Source organism: Oxyura jamaicensis, chromosome 2 (assembly GCF_011077185.1).
Source record: "Oxyura jamaicensis isolate SHBP4307 breed ruddy duck chromosome 2, BPBGC_Ojam_1.0, whole genome shotgun sequence".
Lineage (NCBI taxonomy): Eukaryota > Metazoa > Chordata > Aves > Anseriformes > Anatidae > Oxyura > Oxyura jamaicensis.
Window position 1 is genome coordinate 64,305,996 of NC_048894.1, and position 25,944 is coordinate 64,331,939.

At 41.3% G+C, this 25,944-nt stretch overlaps 1 protein-coding gene and 1 long non-coding RNA gene across 2 annotated transcripts; one reads left to right on the forward strand and one right to left on the reverse strand.

Moving 5' to 3' along the window:
• Positions 1 to 316: 316 nt before the first annotated feature.
• LOC118161107 lies at positions 317 to 23,601 on the forward strand. The gene is made up of 3 exons (XR_004747858.1): positions 317 to 327; positions 4,512 to 4,517; positions 22,508 to 23,601. It is a non-coding gene; the product is annotated as an uncharacterized LOC118161107 (long non-coding RNA).
• EDN1 (endothelin 1) lies at positions 14,538 to 19,669 on the reverse strand. The gene is made up of 5 exons (XM_035316108.1): positions 18,911 to 19,669; positions 18,666 to 18,807; positions 17,549 to 17,707; positions 17,161 to 17,268; positions 14,538 to 15,818 (listed from the first exon to the last, which is right to left on the reverse strand). The coding sequence occupies exons 1-5, from the start codon at positions 19,536 to 19,538 to the stop codon at positions 15,680 to 15,682; spliced, it is 1,176 nt and encodes a 391-aa protein (XP_035171999.1). The 5' UTR covers positions 19,539 to 19,669; the 3' UTR covers positions 14,538 to 15,679.
• Positions 23,602 to 25,944: the final 2,343 nt, after the last annotated feature.

Consider the following 25,944-nt stretch of genomic DNA (forward strand, 5'->3'; position numbering starts at 1 on the left):
ATCTAAATTTGTGACATACATAAATTTGTGATATACGTTCACCTTTAGATATCCGAGTCTCTACCCTAGAGACCATCAGCTTGCCACAAGACTGCCAAAAGAAGGCCTGGTTTGACCAACACAATGCTGGGCCAAGAGCAGCTGAAAGTCACTGCATTTTATGACTGGTATCTGTAAGAGATGGCAAATTTTAGCTTCCCCCTTGTGTTTGGCTTTGGATTTGCTGGGAGCAAGAGCTGCCGCACACACACATGGCAGTGTGTTGCAGCAAAGTCTCAGCTTATTCTGTGTTTGGTAACATCTTTTCTCCAGATAAGATGCACACATGTGTCAGGCTTGCCATGTCTAACTTCCAGAAGGCAGGGAAATTGACCACCCTGTATATCACTTTCCAGAATCTTCTGAGTTGTGGTCTTATCTATGATTTCTCTTCTTCATTTCCAGACTAACTCACGCACAAGTAGTATGACTTATAAAGATCAGTGAAATCAGTTATACAAAAGAAATGCCTTGTTATCCTCATTTCTTCATCATGTGTCATTCTGGCTGTTCTTTAAAAAATAAGAAGTCTTCTAACATAACATTGATGATGAGAAAAAAATTCTTGCTCTTTGTCTCACACATACACACTGAGTTTTCTGTTACACATTTTCACACGCTCATCTCTCTCCCTCTCTTGCATGCTCTTACACCCTCGTGGAGGTCCTGCTTTCTTATGGGCATGTTGGCACACAAAACACAGATCAGGACAAAAGACATGGACATGTTAATTAGCCAGGCTGATTTTTAGTTGTTGTGGAAAGAGCTTTAAAAAAATGAAAAGGCATTGTGTGCCAACAACGTAGCACTTAATGATAGGGGAATATTTGTTTTTATAGGTGAGTTACCCAGTACCAGCAGTCCTGACCAGTCTGACCATGAGTGCAGTGAACTGGAAAACACTCTACTTTCCCAAGAACGTGCTTAGGTTATCTTTTCTTAACCTTACAGTTTATTTCCCCAGCTTGTTTGTTTGTGTTGTTTTACCCTCTGCCCATTTGAGGTGTGTTTCTGGTTCAATGCCTCTGTAAAGGCCAAAAGAATTAGTACCGCTGAAAGAAATTCAGTACTGAATTAGCCTTGTGTTGTTCAGACTTTGTTATGGCTGCAGTTCATTAAAACCAAGAGATGGACAGCTGGAAGAGAGGGAGACCAGCTAGAAGGGGCCACTTGGGGCTGGATGTTGGTTAAGTCTTTTTCCTTTTGAAAAGAGCAGGATGAAAAAGTCACAACTGTGAAATGGGAGGCTAAGTAGGAAATGACATAATCCAGACAAACTGGAGAAAGAGCGATAAATGCTCCATGCCCCAATTTTCCTAAGTGTTTCATTTCCAGGTCCTAGTAGTAATGCAACTCAATCAGCAGATGGGTACATTGCATCCCTGCTTCAGTTCTCCAGTTCTCTGAGCTCTTCTGATTTATTTCTCCACACAAATCTCAGTCCTCTGAATGGAATGGCAACCTCAGCAAATCCCACTGTTGGTGTGGCAGACTGCCCACAGCTCCTGTCAGATGTGGGCATCCCTGAGGGCCTGCAGGCAAGAGCATTTACAGAGTGGGATACAGCTTTCATGTGTTCACTGCCTCAGTCCAAATCAGATGTTCAGGGCACAGGACAAAGACTTCAGCAGAGCAAAGACAATATCCTTCCAAAGGTTATGAGACATGCAGCCAGCTGAGAAATGTGGGAAGCAAGAATGAACCCTTAATATTTCTCATTTCTCACAAACCTGAGATGACTTCTGTTGGGTGGAAAGCTTAATTTTGCATAGCTATTCCAAATCAAACTTCACAGTCTACTTAAGCAAAATTATCAAGACCACCTAAAATAGGAGTAGAGCCCTTGAAGCACAGTAACAATAAAGTGGCTTTTTCTTATCTGTTCTCAAAAAGCTTTCTGTTGCTACATTAATAATTGCAACAACAGAGAGAGGATCATTGTAACAGACTGGTCTATTTTTAACAGCAAGCCAGGACTAAAACTGTTCTCCCTTTTCTGTGTTAAATCATTATTTCTCTTTTGCTTCCCTCTCCCCATATTTAATAATTTCATTACTGAAAATGAAGGAAAGTAGAAGCAAAAGAATGCAGAGAAAAAAAATGACAGAGAGGAAGTTCCTGAAAGAAAAAGGCTCCTCTTAAAAAAAAAAGAGAGAGAGAAAAATGCTTTGACAACTAAATTTTGAGACATCATTTTTAGTTCTGAAAGAATTCAATACCTAATAAAATTTGAAAATCACAAAACAGTTCTGTTAAACAAACTGTGTCAGAATTAACTAAACTGTTTCCTATGCTCTTCGTCAAAGAATGGTAAAAACCATATGAAATATAATTTTAAAATAGCTACTTATTAGGAAGAACAGATGGTGCATTCATATATCATGAAATTGCAAAATTTTAGCAGCCTTGAATATCAAGTTCTTGAGTTGTAACTCATTTGCACTGGAAACTTAGTTAACAAGTCAGAAAAAAAAAATAGTTATAAAAGAAGTGGGTGCTGACACATTAAATAAAATGCATCTATTTTTATGTTCAGTCCTTATAACAGTACATTTTTTCATTTTAAAATATTAAGAGAAAAAGAATTCAGATCTTTCCAGACTTGGCCAGGGCACCTGATTCACAACAGAAAATATTTTTAAGTCTTATGTCATCATTACTTTGTTCAGAATTAAGGGCTGTGGTACTGAAATCTTTATTTTATTATAGCATCCTATTCTCACCAGTTCTGTTTCCCATAATAACATCTTGTGCTGGAGATGCAACACAGCAGCATTTCAGTTCACTCATCTTTTCACATCAGTTTTCATCTGCATTTGAATGCAAATTTACATAAGGAAATACACCTTCTTTGATGCAAGCCAATGAAACCCTGGAGGAATAGAATGAAAGTTTGAAACCAAATTTCCCACACCAATTGGCCTGAATCAAATTTTAAAATAGATATATTTAACAATTTTATTTTGGCTTATAATTTCCAAGGTGTCACTGCAAGTATTTAATGTCCACTGTTGCATACTCAAGTATGCCTTTCAATTTAACTAATTGTTCCTGTCATTACTTCATACCTGGAATTGAATGACAAACTATTAGGAATATATCAGCAAAATTAAGCTCTTGAAAGATAAATCAAATGATTAAACTGGGAAACAAAAAATTACAAGCACTGAAAAAATGTTGTCACTCAGACAAATGTTGAAGGGTTGGTATCAGAAGCTAGAAACAAGTGACAAATTCAAAACTGTGCACTTCACCACAAGATACAAACAGTGGAGTTGCATCTATCTAGATCTCCCCAAGACTTCGTTTTCACCTTGGGTCAATGAATTCTTTGAGCACATTTGTAAAGCCATCTCTAATATTTCCTGGCACTGGCCAAAGTTCCACTTAGGTCAATATGACTTGAAGAGTACAACAAATGCAGGGCTTGTGTAAGACAGGGCAGAATTTGCACCTCTGGCTTTCAGCTGTTCTTTTATTGTATAAATAAATACAGGGGGTTGGAAGTAGGAATCACTGAGAATCTCAAAAGAAATCAATTTTCTGTAAAATTTCCAGAATTATATATGTTCTGTGAAATGTAGTTTTTTAGTCCCATAATTTACAGCCAGCATATATCTGGTACCCTGGCCTTCTCATAACACTTCTGGTATCTTAGTATGCAAGTCCCATGCCCTCCTTGTCTACATTTTCCTTTTGCTCTTTTACATAAACAGTTTGGAAATTGGGTAGGTCAGACATGAAGACTGACCATGATTTCAGCCCTCTGTTTCTTTTAGAAAAGATGGCTGGTGCCATTGCAAACCCTGGGAGTTGGTAGAGGATGATGCCTAACCAGAAAACTCACTTCAGGAAAGCATCACCCTTACAATTATTTTTCATTCAGGTTTACAGGCATTTCCCCAATCTTTTCAATAATAGTCACCAAAAAAGTGCACCACATTTTGCTGTGCCTCATCAGAGCCCTTTGTGTCACCACAATCCAGAAAAACTCAAACATGGGTCCCTGTGAACTTGAGAGTACCATCTGTAACAAGTAAACTGTTCAGTAAACAAACAGGAGATAAGCTAAGCAAGCTCTGTCTTTGCAGTTGTATACAGGTCTCTGGATTAGGAGACAAGTCAACAAGTTTTATCACTTCTGTTTATGTGCACTTGTTTATAAGAGTGCAAGAAATAGAGTATGGTTCTTTCCCTTGTTTTCACCTGCAGTGAAAGGTGAATATCAATGTATGTTATCTGTATCTTGACCGTCTCAGCCAGTGAAGAGAAACACATTTCAGCTTATCTAAAATAATAGTAGACATGCATCACAGGTTTTAATATCTGAGAATGTTAGAGACATGAGAACATTTCTTTGCCATTGCAATATTTTTTGCTGCTGTTATCAGTACCCTCTGTTATCAAACATTAATGAGAAATCAGTTCAAATCAAGGTGGCCCCATCTCACAACTTTGTTCTCTATCTTCAGCACATAGTCACTACATCAGGTTTCACTGAGTACTCACCTGGCTCAACACTAGCATAACTTTCCAGTGACATTACCTAGATATTTCAGGGCAGAGCATGGTGGGCTTGGACCTGCTCAGTCCTCATGTTTGACACCACTCTGGAAACTTCAGCTGACCCATCCCGATTTCAACTTTCTCACCAACCAAACTCACATTGAAAAGTTTGGCTTAAACTATTTCTCTCAAGGAATGTTGGTGCTGCCTAAGTGATCTGATTTTCTGATTGCTACCATGTGTAGCATGAATTCATAAGGTTTCTTCGAAGTGGGAGCAAGTACTGTGAGAACTGATCTTCACTGAGATCCTGGCATGTGCTCCAATACTATTGAGAGCAACAGCTTCAATGCTTTCTTCATCCCTTCTAACCACACTGAAAGTACCACTTTCCAATTATCTTAGTTGTAAACTGTTTCCTTTTGTTATTTTACCCTTCCCCTTTTCTACAGGGTGGAAGATTTCCCAATTAAAGATTGTCCTGGAAACATACAGTTGAAAATAACATCTCCTGGATGTGGCAGGCTCTGCAAAAATCTGACAAAGCTAGAAAATAGTTTTTTTCCCCTCTCTCCCTCATTACAGTAATCAAAATCAGCCATTTCATCCCCTTGAGTCAGCCCAGCTATGTGAAGGTTATGGGCCAGGCTGCAGGAGCTAGCCTTACTCAGACTTATATTAGAATCAAATTCTCATTAGACTTGCTTCATTTTTTTTTTTTCTTTCCTCTGTCTTGTTGCCTCTTCAGGATGTAATGTTCTAGAAGTAATTAACAGTAATTAAGCCTGTCCTAGAAACACAGCTTAAGAGGGTGAGTTTCTCTCACCAAGAGTTTTGTTTATGCTATTTGCTTCACTGTACCTTCAGTTTATTGCATAGTAGTTATACAGTGTATATAACTCTTAGCTCTTGCTTGGGACGTATTGGAAAGTTATGATATTGGAAAACAACTGAAAAAATAGCTGCCCTACTTTTTTTTTTTTCTCTCTCTCTCTGTGGCAAATTCAGAATTCGCATAAGAAAATTAAATACTGAATACAATGGGCCCAAATATATTTCCAACTGCTTAATACAATTGCATTCCTCAAATGCTACTTCATGGCCATAAAGGGATATATTCTCCTAGGCTCCTTTACCAGGCTAGTGGAGAATGCCAGATGCCTCCAGAAGATCATTCTTCTCAGCTCAGGTACATCTGCCAGCTATGTAAATTAGAGATAGGCTCAATCTAGGCACAAAGTTTTTTCCTGCTGTCCCACCATGTTGCCAGTAGAAAATTTCCCCACATTTACCCTACTATCCTATTTCCTGGGCTCTCTTTATTAACCTGTCCTCCACCTACCTCTCTTATCATAAATACATGTCTTAAGAGCAATTCCAGTTCCTTGGAGAAGATCCCTCAGACACTTTGCACTTAACCATTTCTCTTTAATTTAGGCTGATTGTAGCTCTCCTTTGCTCCTCCTTTATTGGTTATTAAGTGGATACAAACTCACCTGAAATTGCCAGCTGTTTCAATTAGCTGAGAAACATATTTGTTCTTCAGGGTGAATAGCAGCTTGAGAATAAATTGCTTGGTATTGAATTGCCATTAAATTAATACCAGGTAAAGGACTTTCGCTCTGCTCATTTGGTGTATTCCTGTTGCGAATTCTATTTGCAAATGCAGTTCCTTGTTGAAAGTTTCTTGGGACCCTTAGGGTCAGAAAATAACTTGCAACTAGTCCTGTTTCACTCTAGCATTGTTTCTGCCTGTCTTGTTGCATCTTTAAGATTTAGTTTTCTAGAGGGAACAGTGGTTAAAGCTGTCCTGCAGATCTAGCTTCAGAAACCATTTTTTTTTTTTGTTTTGGTTACGAAACTACATCTTTCCCACTGGTGCTGTCAACTTACACAAGCTTTCTGTCTATTTACTACATAAGCTGGTGATGAAGAGTAGTCCCCAAGTGCTTTTTCATTACAAAAAGCTTAATTTCTTCCTCCAATGCAAGATTTCCCATTATATCTAACTCTAATCAATATTAATTAAATAACTTTTTCACATTTATTTCCCACTCCTAAGGCCTGAAGAAAGATTTCCCTATGGATCCTCTGCACATTACCCTGGCTGATGTTTTAGAGAACTTTTAAAGTTGTAAGTTGCTGAAGGATTAGGCTAGAGGTGAGTGCTGGATCTCACTATATAAGCATGTGCTTATGCCATTTCTGTCACTTTTATATATGTCCCCTGTCTTTGCAGAAACTTTGTATAGGGAGCTCTAGGTAAATGAAGTTTCTTAATTCATAATACATTCAATAAAGTTTGACTTGCATGAGGAAAGTGACCCTTGGCCCCTGTCAGTGTGATTGGAAATGCATAAGGCAAAGCATTCAGCTCATCTCAGTTACTTCTTTCTGTAAGGGGTGCCCTGGTTCTGCCCAAGTGTTCCTCTGTCTGTGGGACATCAGAGGGGAATTTACCCCAGAAAGCATCTCTTTGTGGTGAGGCCAAGCCTTGGTGGCCAGGCCCCAGATGGCTTTGGAGTAACCACATTGAGCCACATTACAAAAACCTCACAAGATTTCAGGGCAGAATGAAATGTGAAGCATCACTCAGCACCTCCTATTGTTCATGCCTGCACTTGGGTTGTTTTGTTTGCTATTTCTAATGAGTGCTCTCTCATCAGAATAATCAGACACAGGAAAAGCGATTGTACTGAAAGACAGGATTGCGTGCAAATAAAATTCCCAGTTACAAGATAGACTCACGGCAATGAGTCTGTGTTTTCAAAAAAATGTCAGTGGTAATGACGATGGGTCCAGGCCTGCAAACCTTGTTCCCAGTCGTCAGCGAGACCCTGATGGAGTGCTCTTGCTTTGTTATCACAAAAAGAGAATGAGCAAACATCAGCAAGCGTAGGTCAAGGACTTCCCTTCAAATCCAATTACTATTATTATTCTAAATTGTTCTTTGCTTCTAATGGCACAAGGAAAATGGGGTCCCAGGTGACCCTGCAGCATGGTGCTAACACTCTTTGTGAGCAGGGCTGTTGGAAGTCTGCCTCTTTCCACATTGCCGCCAGTGGAGATGGCCATCACCCTCTAGGACCTGCAGGCCTTGCTCAGGGAAGGCCTGCTGAAGGGGAGGACCATTTATGTGCAGATACTACCCCTTGCTAGAGGTCCAGTAAGCTCTGATTATTGAGCTTTGTGAGAGCTGAGTGCACAGCTCTCCTCTGAACTTCAGTATCTTTCTGTAATAAGGTATAATTTTTCTGCAAATAAATTAAAAAAAAAAAAAAAAAGAGAGAGAGAGAGAGAGAGACCTCTTGCTTACAGGGACTCTATATGGCTAAATATTAGTTTGTTCCTTCATATTTGTGAAACCACAAAACACACCTTGCCTTTCTGCTCTTAGTTGTAAGAACATCCTCTTTCTGGAGGGACTATCACAAGTGGTATGGTCTAGAGATTGCCCTGTCCACCTGGACTTACCAGTTTTTCAGATGCTCACTCTCTCCTTGTACCAAGCCTCACTCCTGCGGAAATGCCTGCCTTCTTCTGTGCAGGGCACTGGGAAGAAATAGAAGTGAGCACTTCCAGACACTGTGAGCTGTCTCCTGAATAAATGGTAGAAAACTAAAGGAACCCCAGAGCATAAGGATTACTGATTTTATAACTATCTCAACAGCTCCATCAGCTGTGGTATGTAAAAGGAGCTCATCCTTTATAAATTCACACTTCCAGGGATCAAAGACCTGTCAGGGCAACAATTAGTTCTGATAATTTATCAGCTGTTTGAGCTTGTCAGGTGGAGAGAGAAGGGCAGTTCTGCATCAGCTCCCCTCCAAAGCTACTGTAGCTAAACCCAGATAGGATGTACAGGTCAGTCATTTGAAGCATATATCATGTCCTCAAATGTTTTGTCAGTCTTTCTGATACCTGATCCAATTTTGTGAGGCTTTCAGGTGAAAATTAGGCATTTCTTAGCATGCTAAAGTCACCCAGGCCATAGCTTTTCTATCTCCTTAACAAAGCCCCTGTCAAATCCCCACAGAGCAGCTAAACAAAATTAAATGCACCAAAAAGACAAAAACAAAACAAAACAAAACACACAGAAAAACACAAACCTGTGGGCTGTTTTTAATTAGCCTATAAACCATTCGGAGCCCTGCAACTGTGCTGTCCAGAGAGGGAAACTGAGGGCAAACATATTCTCTTTTATTATTTTATAATAATAAAATGAGTTTATTTGAACAGACCAGAAGTCTATGTAAAAGCAACCACTCTGCTCAACAGTGCCTGGGCAGGGTGCTGTGAACAACAGCTAAAGCATCTGTGTGCTTCAGCTAAAGCTGTGAGGGCACCCAGAGAATTTGGTTGTACTGATCAGAGTCTACTAGATTAAAATAGGACAAGAAAAAACAAAGATCAAGGCAGAGAGGCCCTGAGCCTGGAGTTTTCTGACAACAGGAAGCAGATCCAAACTGCATTGTACAACATCAGAAAGACTTTCACTATGTGCTCAGATCCATGATTACAGGTACATACATAGTACCAGTAAGCACTTAAAGTTTTCCCTGATACATATTCCCATCCTGTCACAAACACACTGTGCAATACCTGATAACACAGCCATACAAACACTTTTTTTTTTTTTTTTTTTTCCAGAATGACATATTTCTTATTTGCTATGTGTCTATGCTTGTCTATGCTGACAGCTTGGTTTTGTAACCTTTTTTCAAACCTGCTTTCCATGTATGACACAGAGGTTTACTTTTTATTTAACATGGACCACTAAAAAATTCCCAGTGGAAGTACAAAATGTTCCAGGAATTTCACATATGCAGGTTGCTGTAAAGCATGTATGAATATGCATCCTTTAATCACATTTCATGGCTCTTCAGATGTTTGTGGATCACAGGCTGAACAAACAAATGTGACCAGAGCTTCATCCAGAAGCAGCTCACAAAAAAGAGTAGCACAGAAATGCTTGAGAGAAGAAACAAAAAGGGGTGGAGAAGGAAGGGTTGTAGTTTGCTTAGAAAGCTGACCCATGTGCATGTATAGACATTTTTAGAAGTATCTGTGGAGCAAAATAATTACTCAGCATAAAGTGGTTAGTTCAAAGAATAAATTTTTACTGTATGGTGATATCCAGACAACTTTGTGACTTGCCTGAAGTGTCAACACTGGAATCTGCAATTCATAATCCATTGCCAATTCAGGGCAAAGGAGAGCATTTGCAGGCACCTCGTTTTGTAGCCAGGTAAAAGATATTTTTGTGCTTATGATGAAGAAGAGTTGGAGTCAAGTACAATTACGTTACTAGCTTTAGTGCACATTGTTTGGAAACTGCTGGAAAGAACATAGCTTGCAAAGAGTGTGTTCCTGGATGTGTACCGAGAATGACATAATGGTTAGCAGAGACTTGGGAGGAAAAACAGCAGGCCAAGTCCTCAACAAATGCCATAAGATTTTAGAAAGACACAGGAGTATAATTTTTTGGAAAAAGGATTAAAAGATTCTTCTTATGAAAACATGGAAGAAACATGGACAAAGGAGCCTCTGGAGAAGTATCTGTGTATTTTATGATCATATGATGTATCTTCATGACTTTTAACCCAGAAAACCACTGGGCTGGTGAAGTCAGTGGAGTTCCTCCAAGCTTAGTTCATCTGTAGGGAAACTGCAGCCAGAGAAAAACCATCCCAGTTGAGATGCTTTCTCAGAAATATCTGCCATAAGATACTGACAAAGCCAGTGGGACCCTTTTGAGACCAGGCATATCTAATGTGAAGCTGCCATGGCAAAGCAGCACAACTGGCATTACATAGGGTGAATTTGTGACTACCTGGAAGGGGTGGTTTACATTTCCAGGGAACCTTGCTTGGCTGCTGATGTGATTTGCAGCTACCTGCTGTCCCATCCACTGAAAAGTTTGCATGCACTGGTATTGCACATTGTGCACGGTTTGCCCCATGCAGCCCACATCCCTCCCTCCAGCCAAGGGATAATCACTCTTTTCAACAGTATGGACTCTTTGATCCTTGCTTGTCTTGCCACATAATGAAGTCAGCAGCCTAACTGGGCAGCCCATGTAAGAGGAAAGAGATGTCTCTCTTGAGGTGAGATGAGACGTACAGTCTCATCAAACATCAGGGAAGAACCCAAAGGGCACCCTCAAGGTGCCTCTCCTGCGCATGATATCATGGTTCCTGTCTTGTAGTTGCTTATACTGTTCCAGAGAGGCTCACCAAAGTGGGTGAGCAAGTTCAGGTCATGAGAAAGTAAAGGAGAAGTCCCTCTTTCCTGAAGGAGGGAGTTTGGTTCTGCAAAGCACCCAGCACCTCTGTGCACATTTACATGACTAGGGTTGCTGAGGCTGATGGTCACAAAGTTTAACTCTTTGCAGGTCTGAGCCTAGTTGTGGGATAAAACACTTGTCATAGGTCTCAGCTACTTAAAAACCCCTTCTGCATGCAAATACACAATGTCAAGGCCTGTGCATTTCTGCTAAGAATACAACAGGAACCATTTGCTCAATTTTTCTGTCCAGTTTAGTTTGCTGTATATTTTGAATTACTGCTTTATGTCTCTGCTAGAAATAAGAGAAGATCAGAATAAGAAACGGAAGAAAAACAGGTATCTTTAAACGATCAACAGGACTGGAATGAATATGAGAAACATGACCAGAGGAGCAGCTCTGGTTATCAGAATATTTAATGCATGTGGTTACCCTTCACAGGCAAGTCCTGGAGTCATTGCCTTATTTTTCATGATGGACACTTTACCTTATACTTGACTGAATCACATCTGTGAAAACAGATGGAGAAAGCAGCGGAAAATGGAAATCCAGTATACATGGCCAAAATACAGTGCTGCTTTCTTCTTGCCAGAGTAGAGGCTGGATTTGTTTCTAATGATGGGCATATAACAATACATTTTTCCTTCGGCTAGAAAAAAAAAAAAAAAGTTAGTTGTATGTTGTTTGTGTTTGTTGGTGTTTTCTTTTTTTTATTGTTATTTTTATTTCACTGCGGGGAAAAACACAACAGTGTGAGCTTGAATTACAGTTGGTGAACTCAGATCAGTTCTGCAGCCCCCAAAATAGCTGGAGAAGTTGATGAAACCACAACTTCCATGGGGCTCTTCCATTCCTATACACAGCTTTCTTGAGCCAAAGACAAACTGCCCCAACGTGATATTTATAATATTTGTTGCTAGCAAATGCTTGTGGGAAAAAATAAAATAGGGCAGAACAACAGCTACAACAAGAGCCACTGGAGCACTGTGCTAGCATCAGCAAATCAGTGTCCATTTGGCCCCATTGTGATATCAGAAAGAAGAAAGCCCTTCTGGGTCAAGTTCTGCTCTCATTTTCACTGGAATAAATGATGCCTCCAAACTGAGTGAACTGTTGGCTGACCAACTGACCTGGTTGACTTCAGATAGAATCAGGTCTCCTTGACCTGATCAGAGTATAGAAGCTTGTCCCAGGCATGCTATGAAGACATAACTGCTGATAGTTTAACCATATTGAGAAATAGAAAAATAGGCTCCCCTATCATTTTTCACCTAGTTCAGATTTGATCAGATATGTAAACTAAAATAAAACATGAATACCAGTTCTGGCTAGGCTTCCAAAATCTTGTTTGCACAATGTTTACTTCAGGAAAAATGATCCAGCCAGTATCTTTGTACTTTATCTGAGGCATTCTGTCTTTTCACATACTTACACTTGCCATCACAGCTTCCAAGCATTCTCATCTAATTAATCAAAAATTCTGTCCTTTTGTTTCCTAGGTCACAAAGGAAGAACAGTAAATTCAATAAAGTTATCAGTCGAGAATGAAAGCTGGATTTCTACCCAAGGAACCTAACAATAACATCACAATGCAGATGAAGTTGAAATTGATATCGTTTTTATACACAGAGGCAAACAGTTAAGTGTGAAGCAAGTAAACATCAGATAGCATTCAGACAGTGGTTTGTCCAGCTCATTCTGTCTGTAAATATAGAAATGTGTTGCAGTGGCTAAATTTATCCTAATGTAAGGAAATGAACAAAGAAGCTGGTATTTGGTAACTTCTATAGGCAACATTAGGACGTCCTGTGTGAATTATTTTGGGGCAGTTCATGATAACATGGTACAGATTAGAGTTGCCATTTCTGGACAAATTAGGTCAGAATTATGTAGATAAGATGGAAAGAATTTCAGCGGCATTGTATTATTTTCCTGACTTCAAGCCTGACTCACATGTTGAAGCTTTGTTTTATTGTATACCTTGTTTTGGTATGCCGTCAAAACAACCTTTATCCAGGGAAAATGAAAATAAACTAGCTGAGCAAGTAAGATTACACATAGCATTGAATGAAAATAAGTACAGCAAGCTTAAATTTGAAAGGAGAGAAATAGTCTTTTGCTGTGAAGCTTTTTGCAGTTTCAGAAAAGATCATTCTGAACCCAGAAAAAATGAGAAGAGGGAGATACAACTTGGTAACAGTTTGGGAACTGGGCCATTCCTTGCTCTTAATCTGAGCTATAATTTCAGGTTTATTTTGGGACTGTTATGGTATGGCTACTGTGGAAAGCCCTCTTCTCTATATGTTGCCATTTGTTCTTCTCAGATTTCATCCTGAATTAGAGAAATCTATCATTTACTTGAAAATAGACAGTGTACATAAAAGGTTTACTTTGTGAGAGAAAATTTGAGAATAATTCTAGTTAAAATAATGAGAGCCTGATTTTATGGCCTTGCCTTTGCAATCAGCACATTTCCATTGGCTTCAGGTAGAACATTTTTTGTGCAGTTTATTATGAATCATAATGTACTTTTACACTGCTCCATATTCTGTGCCATAAATCCCAGTACATAACATGCCCCCCCCTTTCTTATATATATATATATATATATATATATATAAACTGGGGGTTCTGGCCCTGTTATTGAGGCTCTTTCTGCCATGCAGCTCAGGTTGAGAAGGATCAAACCTTTGGGACAGATCCTGTTACTTGTATGTGATCCAGCCTTCAGATAAAATACTTCATGCTCCCTTTTGCTTATTCTTTGAGACAAACAGACTATTAAATTCTGGCTTTTGGTCCAGCTTATTGATGCAAACCAGGGCAAAGCACAGTTAATACAGAGCTGGGCTGCCAACACTGCCACCTCTCGACTCGACTGCTGCCCAAAATGCAGCAGAATGGCATGGAGGAAACAGTATAATGGTTGCATTTAGCCTTCTGGAGTTGAGGTATGAAGCACCCTACAAGCAAGTGAACATCAACAAGAAATACAGAACTATTTCAGCAATTTTTAACTGCCACTATAACCAGCTCTTGTCTCACACCTTTTATCTGCTTTTAAATGTTTAAGAACAAAACACCTCTCCCTCACACACGCAACAAAACCCTCCTTTTTATCCAGCAAGTATGAACTAACTCTTTTGTTTTGTTTTCCTATATAGCCCAAAACATTTGGAGATATGCAATGTTTTACTACTGCTTTGGCTCTTTCCTGGGTTGGAGCCAGGTCCCATTGAGGTCTCCATTTTTAATGGCCGAGATTTCTGGGATAGCATGGTAATAACACTGCTGTGCCCAATATAGCCCACAAAGTATCCAGTGTGCTCATCTTTCTCCTCTAGTTCATCAATATCCCACCCCTATTGGCCGTATTTTAATTATACAATATATCCAACATTGGAATTTGTAATACTGGATGAAAAACAACCTTAGCCATGTGACAGAGTGTTCCTCTAGTCTGATCTCATTCAGCCAATTCAAATTTTGTCAAGAAATTTCAATGTGGAAGCATTAAGCTAGAACAAGTAGTCTGTCTCACATCTGGCACAGCCCTGGTCTAAACTGTCGGTGCTGGAATCTTGCTAATTTGTCAGAAAAGCAATCATAGGCATACACCTCATTTAGGTCAGCTTTGTATATGGGGCAGTCTGCCTCCATCACCATGGCCCTAGGGAAAAAGCAGGGCACATGAAAAACAAGCCAATACACTAATTAAAAATATTTATTTCTGAAGATACTTACCTCGATAGGCATAAAGCATTTCCCAATTTCATATAGAAATACATAAAACATGCATAGACCAATATGGCCTACTTCAATGTGTATTCAACATGGTAAATATAATGAATAACTTGAGTATAAATACAAAACACCTAAAAATTAAGCACGTAAAATTCAATCAAACCTGTCAGCAAATTCATCAATGTGAACAAATTCACTGATATAAACATTCATCCAATATTAGCCTTTTGACGTCATTTAAGACAACCCTTTGTCTCTACGCGTTTATACCAAACAGGGCACTGAATGAACCCAACAACAGTATCTGTTACAGCTCCGCTCAAGTGCTGTTTTGGTGGCGTGTAAGATGCAACAACCTCTATTATTAGAACTTGTTATCCAGATATCATTGTTACGAGAAACCTAGTAGTGTCCTCTAAAGGACTGTTGAACAGTCCTTTGGTATCCAAAACCAAAGGACTCTAACTATGCAAACAAGCATGGCATCTAACCCACATTCAGATAACTCTGGTTGTACAAGTAAACTAGACTTCTGAAAAAAAGACAAAGGGTTGCTACTGATTACTAAAGGCAATAAAACAGTGTAAAAATACTCTAGCAGGAGTGCAACAAACAGCATGCGAGGTAGACGTATATATACAGTAAATCCTGGTTAAAGTAGCACTGTGGCTTTCATTTTTTCTTTTTAGTCAAGAAATAGAGTTTCTGCTTTGAAGTTTGTCCACCCAGATCTTGCCTTCTGTCCTTTGTAAGCACATCTGTGAGGTCTTCCTTGCAAAATGCACTTGATGTAGACCCTGAAAGCCGATCAATTGATGAGTAACATTCCAGAAGTAATATTCAACTATTTCTTCATAGAGATAACTTTTAACATGTTACATGTGGATTTCCTTTCTCCCCCTCTACCCATCTGTCTGAATTCCAGAAGGATGAAATCCTTTGCTGTTATACCTCCATATATGGGATTTCCTCAGTGTTTTGCTCTGCTGTACAAACACTTGGACAGAGAGGCCCTTTGCTGTAGCAGAATGTTCAAAGTCAAAGGAGAGTTTGATGATGCTTTGGCAGCAAATGTGATGGAGAAAGATTGGGGTGATCTTCCCACTAGGATGTTTTCAGGCTTTCCCAGATGCTTCGCCTTTTGTTCCTCCTGTTATGTTTCAGCTTCCACCCTTTCTGGAGTTCAGCCTTCAGCTTTGCAATACTGAAGGAAGCTTTGATACTGTTACCAATGGCCTCCAGCCTGCAAAAAAGAAGTATACCCTTATTATTACACAAATAATGAAGATGCATCTCCAGTGTGCAGACATTCAGTGGTTTGATTAACTAAACCTCAGCCTCAATTTCTGCCACAGGATCTTCAGAAACCAGTGACTGCTATACAACTACCAGAATTATGCTAACCTAAGCTACTCAAAATATGTAATTCAGAATTTCCATCCAAACATTAAAATACATTGAAACATTCATTCAACTTTACATGCCCTTTACTTCCTTAAATAGCATATATCTAGCCATGAGGTCTTCAGCATTACTCTTTTTTGACTGTTTCTTTTCTTTTAGGTAAAATAGATCTGGTCCCAATGAATGGGACCCATACCAGAAGTAAGAAGTAAGTCCCATCTTCTGAAATGATTTAACAACTCCAGGGCCAAAGTCTCACTCAAAATCATCAGGCTACCTGCTCCCACAGACCCTGTTTTGCTTTTGAAAGCAGCACTTGAGAGCCAACTTGAGAGCATGGGTGAACATCTGTATGCTGCACTTTCACATAGGCATATTGATGAAGACTGAATGCCAGAGGTGATGTAGCTGTACTGATGCTCAGCTCCAAAGCTGATTTCTGGCATCTATGGGGTTCATGGGTGCAGCAAGTCCAAGGTATGCTTCTTTGAACTGCACTGGAAAGGGATACTGCTGCCTATTGCCACTCAACGTTTTCTGCATGAATTTCAAAGTACAGTCCTGGAATTTACTCTCAGTTTCAGAAGTCAAATTGGGCTCAAATATTCATTTAATATTCATTTTCCCTTTTCTCAGCCTCTCTACAGTCATTTCTATTGCTAGCATCCTGTACTCATCATACATAGTTTTAATCAGATAACATAAGGGATAAGCAGCCACACCAGTCAGAAGAAACTATATATTTCAATCTGGACAGATTTTCCCCCAGTGAGAAGAGCCAAAGCATCTAATAAAAGGTATTCAGACTCAACTTAATTTTAGAATAGTTGTGATGTATTATTTTAATTAATTGCAGTAATGCCTGTACACACTTAATGTATCAGGTTCTGCTATTTCTTCCAGAATACATTTTTATACTGTTCTGAAAATTGGGGTATCTTTAAACCTACAACCAAATCTGCTCCCCACAAGCAAATGGATGAGGCTAGGCAGAGCTCAGTACCCTTGTCTTCACAAACTAAGGTTCCACAGCATGAACAAAAGCCCTGAAATATCCTCAGTGATTCCCTTAAAACTCTCAAGTTGAAATCAGCAGCCAAGCCTGCGTTGACCCAAAGGGAGATGAATGGTGCTCTCTATTGCTGTTCTAGGGAACTACAGCTGGATGAGAAGAAACTCACCTGTTACTCTTCCTGCTGTCAACAAACTGTTGGTTCATGCATTTGGGCCCAATGCAATTGCCACCTTTGTTGCAATGACACAAGGTTTTCTCCACCGTGGACTGAGCCCTGTTAAAAGTGAAATGGTGCAGCTGTTAAAAACAAACAAACAAAAAAAACAAGTATGCAGTTCACCAGGTGAGGCATCTCGTCAACCACTTCTCAAGGCATGTAATAAGCGATCTATCTGGGCCAAACCATAGTATGTATCATAGCAGTGTGAGCACCCAGGTAGGAGGCAAGGCTTTGAGAAGATTATTCACTCAGCAAGTGCCAAAATGAGTAAGTCTACCACAATCCAGCCCTTTCACATGTGCTGCCTTTTAAAGAGTAGAAACAATAAACACACCAGAGATCTTTTCCTGTCTGGCAGAAGTTCAGACATTTCCTGTCTTTCTGGTTGGCACATTGGCATCTGCTGCTGGCCTCAGTGAGCATCTCAGGCACCATGTCCTTCAGAGATCTTCTGGATCGAGAAGGGCCTCCAAGACCATAAGGAACAGTCTTCCTACAATCAAAGAGACAACATGAAAGTCATTCAAATAATTTTTTGGCTTCAGAACAGCAGGGCATTTTGGGCAATCTTATCAATGGGATTGATTGCGTGAGTAAAGGTTGTGGGATTGGGAATGCCTTGCTGGTCATAACTTCCATGCAAATGCTTCTGATGAACCTGCAACATAGTGATTAACATGGCTACTGGCAAGGCTAATGACCTTATAATTGTGATTTCATAAAGCTGCTATGCCTCTCTGTGCCTTAGAAACCAATAGAGCTTCATCTCTTTGAACTTTGGTAACTGCTAATACTGAGAGAAGCAATAAAAGTGAGGCACATATCCTCAGAGGCATTCCAGCAGCAGAACAGATCGCCAAAGTCAGTGTTTGCAGTGTTAGGTGAGGCTCTAGCTCGCTACCTTTTGGAAAGGAGTCTGCAGAAACAGACTCTGCACCTATTGCTATTAATATGCAAGATGCATTAGTCTGCAGCAGAGTGCAGCGAGAGCTTGTGAGAAGACACCCTGTGTCAAAGTAAACCTTTCAGCCTCATAACATCTCAGAAAAATGGCCATGTAAAATCAGAGTGGTAAAAACATGTTTTTGGCATTTTGTCTGTTTCTGATTCACTGTGAAAAGCAACCTGCAGCCCTTGCAGGGCAGCACCCAAAGGAAACATTGGCCTAGATTTTGGGAGCACAGGTGCATTTGGGCTATGAGGCGCTCTCTCCTCACTCTAGATGCTCAAATACTTTCTCCAAGTGAACAGCCTTGCTACTAAAAGTGACAGAAAAACAGGGTGTAGGGGGGAAGCAGTAAGAGACCCCATACAAAGAAACGCTCCTTTTGCCCCCTTCTTTCCACGGGGGATCTTGAGGTTCCTCAGTCCCCCATGAACACCTCCACCCCCCTTGTCTTCTCCCTCCCCCTCCCGCCCCCCAGGCAGCAGAGCCCCGGCGGCCCACTCACTCGGGGGTGTTGATCCAGATGATATCCAGGTGGCAGAAGTAGACGCACTCTTCGTCCAACAGCGACGAGCAGGAGCAGCGCCGGGAGCGGCGGTGCAGGACAGCGGGGGGCGGTGGAGCGGAGCCCACCTCGGCTCCGGGGGCTAAGGAAGGAGAAGCAGAGGCTCAGCCCGGCTCGGTTCAGCTCGGTTTAGTTCCCAGCCTCCCTACCCTCTCCGACTCGGTGCGCCCCGAGGCTGCACCTACCTGCCGGTAGCAGCCCCGGGCATAGTACGAAGAGCAGTGGGAGGACGACGTGCGAGTAATCCATAGCGGAAGCAAAACTCAAGCTAAACCTTTTTTTTTTTTTTTTAGGAAGGAAAAAAAAAAAAAAAAAAAGGTAAAGAAGAGAGAAGGAGACGGAGGAGAAGGCTGTGGCCGCCGCAGGGCGGAGGGCGCTGGCGGCGAGAGCAGGCGGCGAGAGCAGGCGGCGAGAGCAGGCGGCGGCTTGGGGCGGCCCAGCGCGTCTGGCTGGCGCAGTGGTCCCCGGCGCCCTTTTATAGCGAACCCCCATGGAGCGGGTAAACAGCCCCGGCTCTATTTTATCCCGAGACAATGTTGTGCCGCTATTAGTCACCGTGCGGCCCGAGATAAGGCCGGCCCGGGGAGGAAATCGCCTGCAAATTTCAGAGCGGGAGGTCGGGGGTGGGGCGGGGCGAGGGGCGCCGGGCCGGGCCGGGCAGTACTGGGCTGCATTGGGCCATACTGGCCTCTGCTGGGCCACACTGAGCGGCCGCGGCATGGCGGAGGTGTCGCGGCGGATCCCGGGGCTTGGCCTGGCCCCGGCCCCCTCAGGCCCCAGTGGGGTGTGCGGGGTCGGGTTGGCGGCAGCCATGACACAGACTGTTGGCTAACTTCTTGTTTCTGTCGTGACAGGCAAAGCCAAGCCCGTGTAGGGGACTGGGCAAGTTACACGAAGGATGTGGGGCGAGGAAGAGGTGAGTCCCATGCCAGGACTGCACCACTGGCTCCTGCCATGAGCAGGACATAGCCAAGACAAGTTTTTTCCAGCGCATCTGCATCTGGTGCCTTGTCTTGAGGCACCGTTGCCATCAATGTGGCAGCTGAGTGCTTGAGGAACGGTTGCAGCAATGTCATCGTAAATACACACACATGCACCACATGCTGAGCTCTGTCTGGGCTGCCAGAGGCAGCCCCTGGTTATAAACTAGTATGAACTCAAAGCCTGCGCTCCAACGTGGAACTGTGGTACTGCAAAGCGTGCCAATTTCACCTATGATAAACAGATAAGGCCCTCTCAGTATTTGTGGCATTTCTTTGCACTGTGCTGTAATAATAGAAATGACCTTGGGTATCACAAAGACCAAGGCTGTTAGCTGCGAGTTGCATTGTGATACCTCAGGTGAATAGCCATTTTTATTAAGTATCATATTATCCTGTGCTGTTTTAGCATATGGGACACATTGTCAGCAGCCATGCTGAGTCAGAATAAAGGTCCATTTAGCTGGTATACAGTAGCTGTTAGCAGCTGGGATGAGAAAGCATACAAAGAAAGAATGCAAATGGAGACTAACACTTTCCTTGGTATGACCTCCTTGCTTTTAGCAGGATGAAATAGACTCCTTGCTTTTAGCAGGATGAAATCAGGGGCTTTCTGAGCAATAGCTGGCATTTAGGCAATTATGTTGAATAAATGCCAGTGACCCTATCCTGAGATGTTCTTAGATATTTGTAAATGGTTCTCTAAAAACTGCCTTTTGTTTGTTTGTTTGTTTTTGTTTGTTTGTTTTGTGGTTGGAGTTGTTGTGCTTTTTTTTTTTTTTACACCTTTCCAACATGGGAATCTATTTTTCAGAGCAGGGATTGTATGTTTTCTTGTGAATGTAGGGTGGTACTTACCAGAATATCCATGCATCTATACCCTTATGTGTGAATTAGAATCATAGAATCATTCAGGCTGGAAAAGAGTTCCAAGATAATCTAGTCCAACCTTTAACCTAGCACTGTCATTAAACCACGTCACTAAGCTCTACATCTACACGTTTTTTGAAGACCTCCAGGGATGGTGACTCTACAACCACTTCCCTGGGCAGCCTGTTCCAATGCTTTGCAACCCTTTTAGTGAAGATTTTTTTCCTAATAATAATAATTATTACAGTATTATTACAGTTACGATAAGAATGATAAGATTACAGTAATGATAAGAATTTATCAGCAGAGGTCACTTAGATACAAATAAAAACTAATCATAGCCCACTGAAATAATAAACTGTATTGGTATCCAAAAGTTTGGATAGTAATCAGGTGGAGGTTTTTTGGTTGCTTGATGCTTAAAAAAAGAAAATGAAATGCATTTGTGTGGGTTGAAAGATAGCTATCATTTCTGTATAAAATACAGAAGGCCTATCACTTAAGAACATGCCAGCACTTAAAAGATTTTTTTTCTGAGGTTCCTTTCTCTAAGATGTTCACATAAAGCCAAGATGACTCATACCAATGTAAGGTATTTTCATCTTTGTGATAATGTCTTGTTAGAAAGTATTTTGTTAGGTGGCAAAAATGGCATGTTTCCGTTGAGTAACAAAGAACAAACACGGTAATCATAGGGACCTCAGAAGGTGCTGTTTTTCTTTTTTTTTTCTTAACCTTTTTTTTTTTTTTTTTAAGATTCACAAATATTATTGTTGTCAGAGAGCCATGTCCTCTGATTCAGCGATTTCTGATAGTTTTGCTTTCAGGTCTTGAGCTGAACTGGAATCAAACAATCCTGTTGCTTGTCAGAGTAATGCAAAAACAAATCTGTGTTCAATTGCCGGTGGCCCAGATGGGTCATTTCAGGCAGTGGAGATTACCATGCCAGGAGATGGGTTTCCCCTAGAAGAAGTAACCCCTGACCCTTCCTTGGACACAGAGAGGTACCAGGCAGAAGTACTCTTTGGGAGTTTTGCCGAAGAAGGAAGATTTGCTAACTTTATAGCTGTTTGCAGTAGGGGTCTGTATAGGTCATAGATGGTTCTTAGAAAATAAGCAGAGTAGGCCTAAGCTTTGGCTAGCAGTCAGTTTGCAGAATGGTAATACAAAGTCGTGGACAATAATACAAAGTCATGTACTCAAGTTGTTCTTGTGCATGCCAACCCAGCTTGTCCCAAAGGTCTCGAAGCTTGCACTATAATTGCACTGCTCCCCATTTGGGCAAGGGTAGAAACAGGAAATGAAGCTGACTTTTTCCCTTTCTAGCTCAGGTACCTTGGCCAGTCACAGCTACAACATTGTGTTATGGGGTGAAAACTTAGCTGGCCAGCCAGGATCTGGTTTAATGTTCTAGCTGGAAAAGGCCACGGCACTGTCTGAATTTACTAAAGGACATTTTGTATAGTGTCAGACAAGTGAAATGCCTGCTTATCAGCAAAACAATAGAAGGAGATTGTAAAACTGTGCCTTTCTGTCCAGGGAACAAGGGGAGCAATGTGCTGATTTCTGCAGATTTGAAACACAGTTCTCAATTAAGAGAAAATTGCATAACTTGTCCCTTCTCTTACTGCTTCTCTTGCACCTTTCCCTTCCCTTAGGGGCCATCCAGTCCTCTTCTGCCTCTTCTTACACAAGAGGAGGGGGAAAGGGACTCTTCCCTTTCCTTACATAACATGCAACTAAGAGCTAACTAATTTGGGCTTCTTGGAAATGACCTTATTCTCCTTTGTGACTACCCAGCCTACAAAGTATCTAATTCCCTTCACAGATACTTCTGCTATTGAGGTTCTTGGGCAGAACCATAATTTCTGGTGAACCAACTTTCCTCATTTCTCCCCATCTGCAACTAGTGAGGTTTCTCAAAGGACATAGATGCTTGTGGACCTTGTAAAGCGCTGAGGAGAGGTAGAAAGTTAGTCACTAACCCAGAAACCACAGTCACACCTGTTTGAAACATGTACCAGAATCCTCTCCCCTCCCTGATCCCACCAATGGTCATTTTCCTCCCAAAACTCACTCTGCATACTAAATCCTATTTAAACTGGGGAGGGGCATGGCAGCTATATGACGCTTGGTACTGTCCACAGATGAGAAAATAAAGCTCTTCCTGACCATACATATCCTGGCTCTGGGTGTCGGTGACTAGAAACCATTTCAACTAAGTGCTGTTAGAGCCCTGGCTTCTAAGGAAGAGGAAAATGTTTCTGTGGCAGGTTTTTCTCTATTCTCTACTCCTTTTGGTTACCACTGGCTCTATCTCTGTGGTAAAGGTGGGTGAAGGATTGGTGAGGAAAGGAAAGCAAGCAGCTAAAACTCGGTTGTAGCAGAAATCCAAGAAGCATAGAGCTCAAATAGAGAAAATCAACTTTACTGAGCAGTCACAGTTTCTCCCAGAGCTTAAATTGTCAGTGCCAGAAACACAAAAAAGATGGTCTGCAAGGATTCAGGTTTGAGACTGTTGTGAAACCTTCCTCCTGCCTGTACTTTCCACAACAAAGACCTGGAAGTGTCAGGGAAATGTTTTGCTGGAAGCCAAGACAATTTTTAGAAGAGGGGAAACATCAAGTGGGAAAAAGATTTAAATAATCTTGGAATATAGGATCGGTGGAACTTTCAGGTGAGAGTTAACAGGAACTTCCCCCTAATTTCACAACTTGATTCTGGATGTTGTGAGAGAAAGTGCCCACTTCCCACTGAAGCAAGTCACAGGTATTGAAGGTGTTTGGCTGTTCCCTGTTTCAGCAAGCTGTAGGAGCTCCTCTTGTTTCAATCCTTTAATCCCATTTGCTCTCAGGCAGGAGCAGCGAGTAGAATGGCAGGAACAAGGCAAAAGGTTAAGCTCTGTGGACATAACACAGGGCTGGCAACCAAAGCCTTCTCAGCCAGTCCTCGGATGTGATTACATGCAGAGCCCCATGAAGGACTTGAGGCCCACACCCTTTTTATTACAAACTGGATCTACTGTGGTGTTTTTTTTTTTTTTTTTTTTTTTTTTTTCCACGTTTAACATGTTTTGCTCTTGCTGACACATCCACCACTGGCCATGTCAGACACAAAATGGTGAGCTGGATAGCCTGATCCAGTAGGATGGTTATGTATTCTCATAGCCATACTTGGATTTTTTTTTTTTTTATTTTAAAAAAAGCATTTCTGCATGGTCTGCAGGTCCATTCCAAGTCAAAATACAAGCAGCATGAATCTTGTCTTCTAGAATTGTGAAAAAATGCTAGAAGGTTACATGTTTCAGTAATCAGCCTCTTAAGAATGGGGCATACAAGCAAAAGTTTAACTGTAATAAGGATTATCATCAGTAAATACAAGAGGTTTGTTCAAAGAATGTAACAGAAGGACTTTAGTGAAGAAAAGGAAAATACAGAATGGAAATTGTCACTTGTGCAAAACCAGATTTGGTTCCATATACAACTTCTTCTATGAATGCAACAACATATGACAGAAGACTTATTTGCAAATAACAGTTAGTTGGAAATCTGCTTTATCAGGTGTGTTTACTTCTCTCTTGGCAAATTTGGCTTGTGAGGAAGTTGAAACCAAAGCATCAAATTGGAAAATCTAAGCAAATAACTAACAGCAGTACACAGCTATCTGATGGATAATCCTCAGAGCATTTCAGAGTTTCACCATCTTTTACAAATGCAAGTTTCCCATATTCTCAGCAAAGAATTGATGATGTCATCCCTACTCTCAGAGTTTGGAGTTGAAGCAAGGAGACCAGTACTCATCCTATCTAACAGTGGGTACTCTGCTGCAGTTTCTGAATTAGATGGACATCTTAGCTCATCTGGTGTCTGAGCTGCCCTCTAGAAAACCACTGGCTTTCCTTTGATTGTGGAAAGGGGCCTCAGATGCTGACAGCCCTACATTTAGGCATCACACTCTGCTTAACATTTAGAAGTAGCTGGGGATTGAGTCCAAGTTACTGACCTATCCAGGCTCCCTTGAGAAATCACTGGTGGAGAAATGAACCAAGTTCCACAAACCTGTATCCTGCCCCCTCCAGTAGGCAGACGTTTGCTTGTCAAAACACAGTTTTTCACTGTTTTGATTAGTCCATCTCTTGGATTTGGGGTTGCTTTGCTCAGAAAGCATTTATGAGATCTCTGTTTCATGCAGCTCACTTGAAGATAATTCTTTGAATTCATTAATTTAATTGGCTTTTTATGTTTCTTTCCACATGCCTGTTTGCTGTTTTTTTCCCCACCTATTACGTAGCTTTGCTCCACCTTCACATGGGAATGTCTCCAAAGGCTCAATTTAGTAGATATTTGAGATCTAGCTGGCTCTACCCTTTCCTTTGTGTGTAAAAGCTTTGCTGAAATTGAGGTAATCAGCAAATGCATTGTTCCAAGAATGATGTTGAACTTTCTTTGCAGTGCAGTCCTTTTGCTACAGCATGTAGCCCCTCTGTGGCGGCTTTGACACCTCTGTTTTAAGCCTGGGGTTAGGTGAGCAGCCTTGCCAGTTATTCTGCTTGCTTTATGAGGCAAACACACGTATCAGGAAACATTGTGAGTTTAGATCCAGCCTCAGCCAAAGGTATAGCTTTTCTTTTCTTTGCTTATATATTCCAGGTTGCAAGAATGAGCCAGTTGTCATGTTTGCATGCAGCCAGAAACATTGGCATGGCCACCAGCACACTACAAAGTCCCTGGGAACATGAAAGGTAAGAAATCACTGGAAGGGAAGCAGCAATATACAACTCTCATTTCCTGTAACAACATTTGCTCCATATGACATACGGCATACAAGGATGAGGCCAGCTTTTCTGGCTGCTTTTGGTCAGCATCCTTGAGGCACATCTCAATTAGGAGCTTTTCACCAGCAGAACCTGAATTGATATCACTGGGAATGCCTCTGCAGGCTTCATGACTGCAGCCAGACCTTTCCGCTGTTGCAGAATATGCTCCAAGCAGATTTATTCGCCTTGGCAAAAAGCAGGATGCAAATTCCTGTTTCCTATAGGTGTTCAGCTATTGCCTTAAAAATGGCTCCCTAGTGTCATCTTCCCAACATTTATCACCCCTTTACAGGTTTTACTGACATCTTCTTATTTAAAGACAAACATATTCCACCTTTCCTAGCAGAATTATTATAAAACTAATACTGTTTTTTGATTTCAATAGACACGGACAAGAACAGCTGTATCCTACACAGGTTTAGGATGAGTCTTGTGAAAATGGGAAATGTATAAATCAGAGAGGTCTAGCCAGCAGCTGACACAGCAGAGCAGCTTTGCTCAAATTTTTGCAAATATATCTGGGGGGGGGGGGGGGGGGGGGGGGGGGGGGGGG

What these genes read in the sequence shown, in the direction of transcription:
- EDN1 (XM_035316108.1), bottom strand. Translation starts at nt 19,538, where the DNA reads ATGGCTGCCGCCAACCCGACCCCGCACACCCCACTGGGGCCTGAGGGG. An exon ending in CCCGGGGCTGCTACCGGCAG is followed by an intron (nt 18,808 to 18,910) that starts GTAGGTGCAGCC and finishes CTCCTTCCTTAG; the next exon opens with CCCCCGGAGCCGAGGTGGGC. An exon ending in GACAGCAGGAAGAGTAACAG is followed by an intron (nt 15,819 to 17,160) that starts GTGAGTTTCTTC and finishes TCTTTTTTGCAG; the next exon opens with GCTGGAGGCCATTGGTAACA.